Source organism: Tupaia chinensis, unplaced genomic scaffold, assembly GCF_000334495.1.
Source record: "Tupaia chinensis unplaced genomic scaffold, TupChi_1.0 Scaffold000604_1, whole genome shotgun sequence".
Lineage (NCBI taxonomy): Eukaryota > Metazoa > Chordata > Mammalia > Scandentia > Tupaiidae > Tupaia > Tupaia belangeri.
The window spans coordinates 745,380-745,926 of record NW_006160122.1 but is presented as its reverse complement, the minus strand read 5'-3'; the positions used below and the strand labels follow the sequence as shown (position 1 = coordinate 745,926).

General features: G+C 69.3%; 1 protein-coding gene across 1 annotated transcript in view; it reads left to right on the top strand.

Moving 5' to 3' along the window:
• Positions 1-13: 13 nt before the first annotated feature.
• Positions 14-547, top strand: part of GRIK3 (glutamate ionotropic receptor kainate type subunit 3) — a 251,165-nt gene continuing 250,631 nt past the window's right edge. The window contains exon 1 of the mRNA XM_006158576.3: positions 14-71. Coding sequence (XP_006158638.2) covers positions 50-71 — 22 coding nt within the window. The 5' untranslated portion in view covers positions 14-49. The remainder of the gene's footprint in view (positions 72-547) is intronic.

Genomic DNA, 547 nt, shown 5'->3' with positions numbered 1-547 from the left:
CTGGGCCGGGCTCCTCGTGTGCGCCTTCTGGATCCCGGACTCGCGCGGGATGCCCCACGTCATCCGGATCGGTAAGGGCTGGCTGGAGCCGGGGGTCGCCGTGCGCCGGGGCGGGGGCGGGAATGAGGGCCTCTGAACGCGATCCCGAGAGATCTTCCCGTCCTCTCTCGGGACTGCCGGGGCCAGGTTACTACCAGGAGCTGGTCCGGGTGAGGACAAAGTTCCAAAGCCGGGGTCACGGGCCTTATTTACTGGGGAGGAAGTAGCCGGGCCGCGGCGGGAGAGGGGCCCTTGGCGCGCTCCTGGGAGGTCGACCTGGCGGAGTGTGGCGAAGAATTCCAGTCTCAACCCGAGTCGCTGGCGCATTTGGCGGCGACTGCCAGCAGGACCGACCGCAGACTGAGTTCTGGGACCCCGCTTCTCCGCGGAGTGGGAATCCTGGGGAAGGCGCTAACTTCTCTCCTCTCCCCTCCGGGCTTCCCGCGGGTCCCTCGCCCCCACCTCTGGCACAGCTCCAGCGGCCGCGGCGGGGGCGCAGGGTACGGAT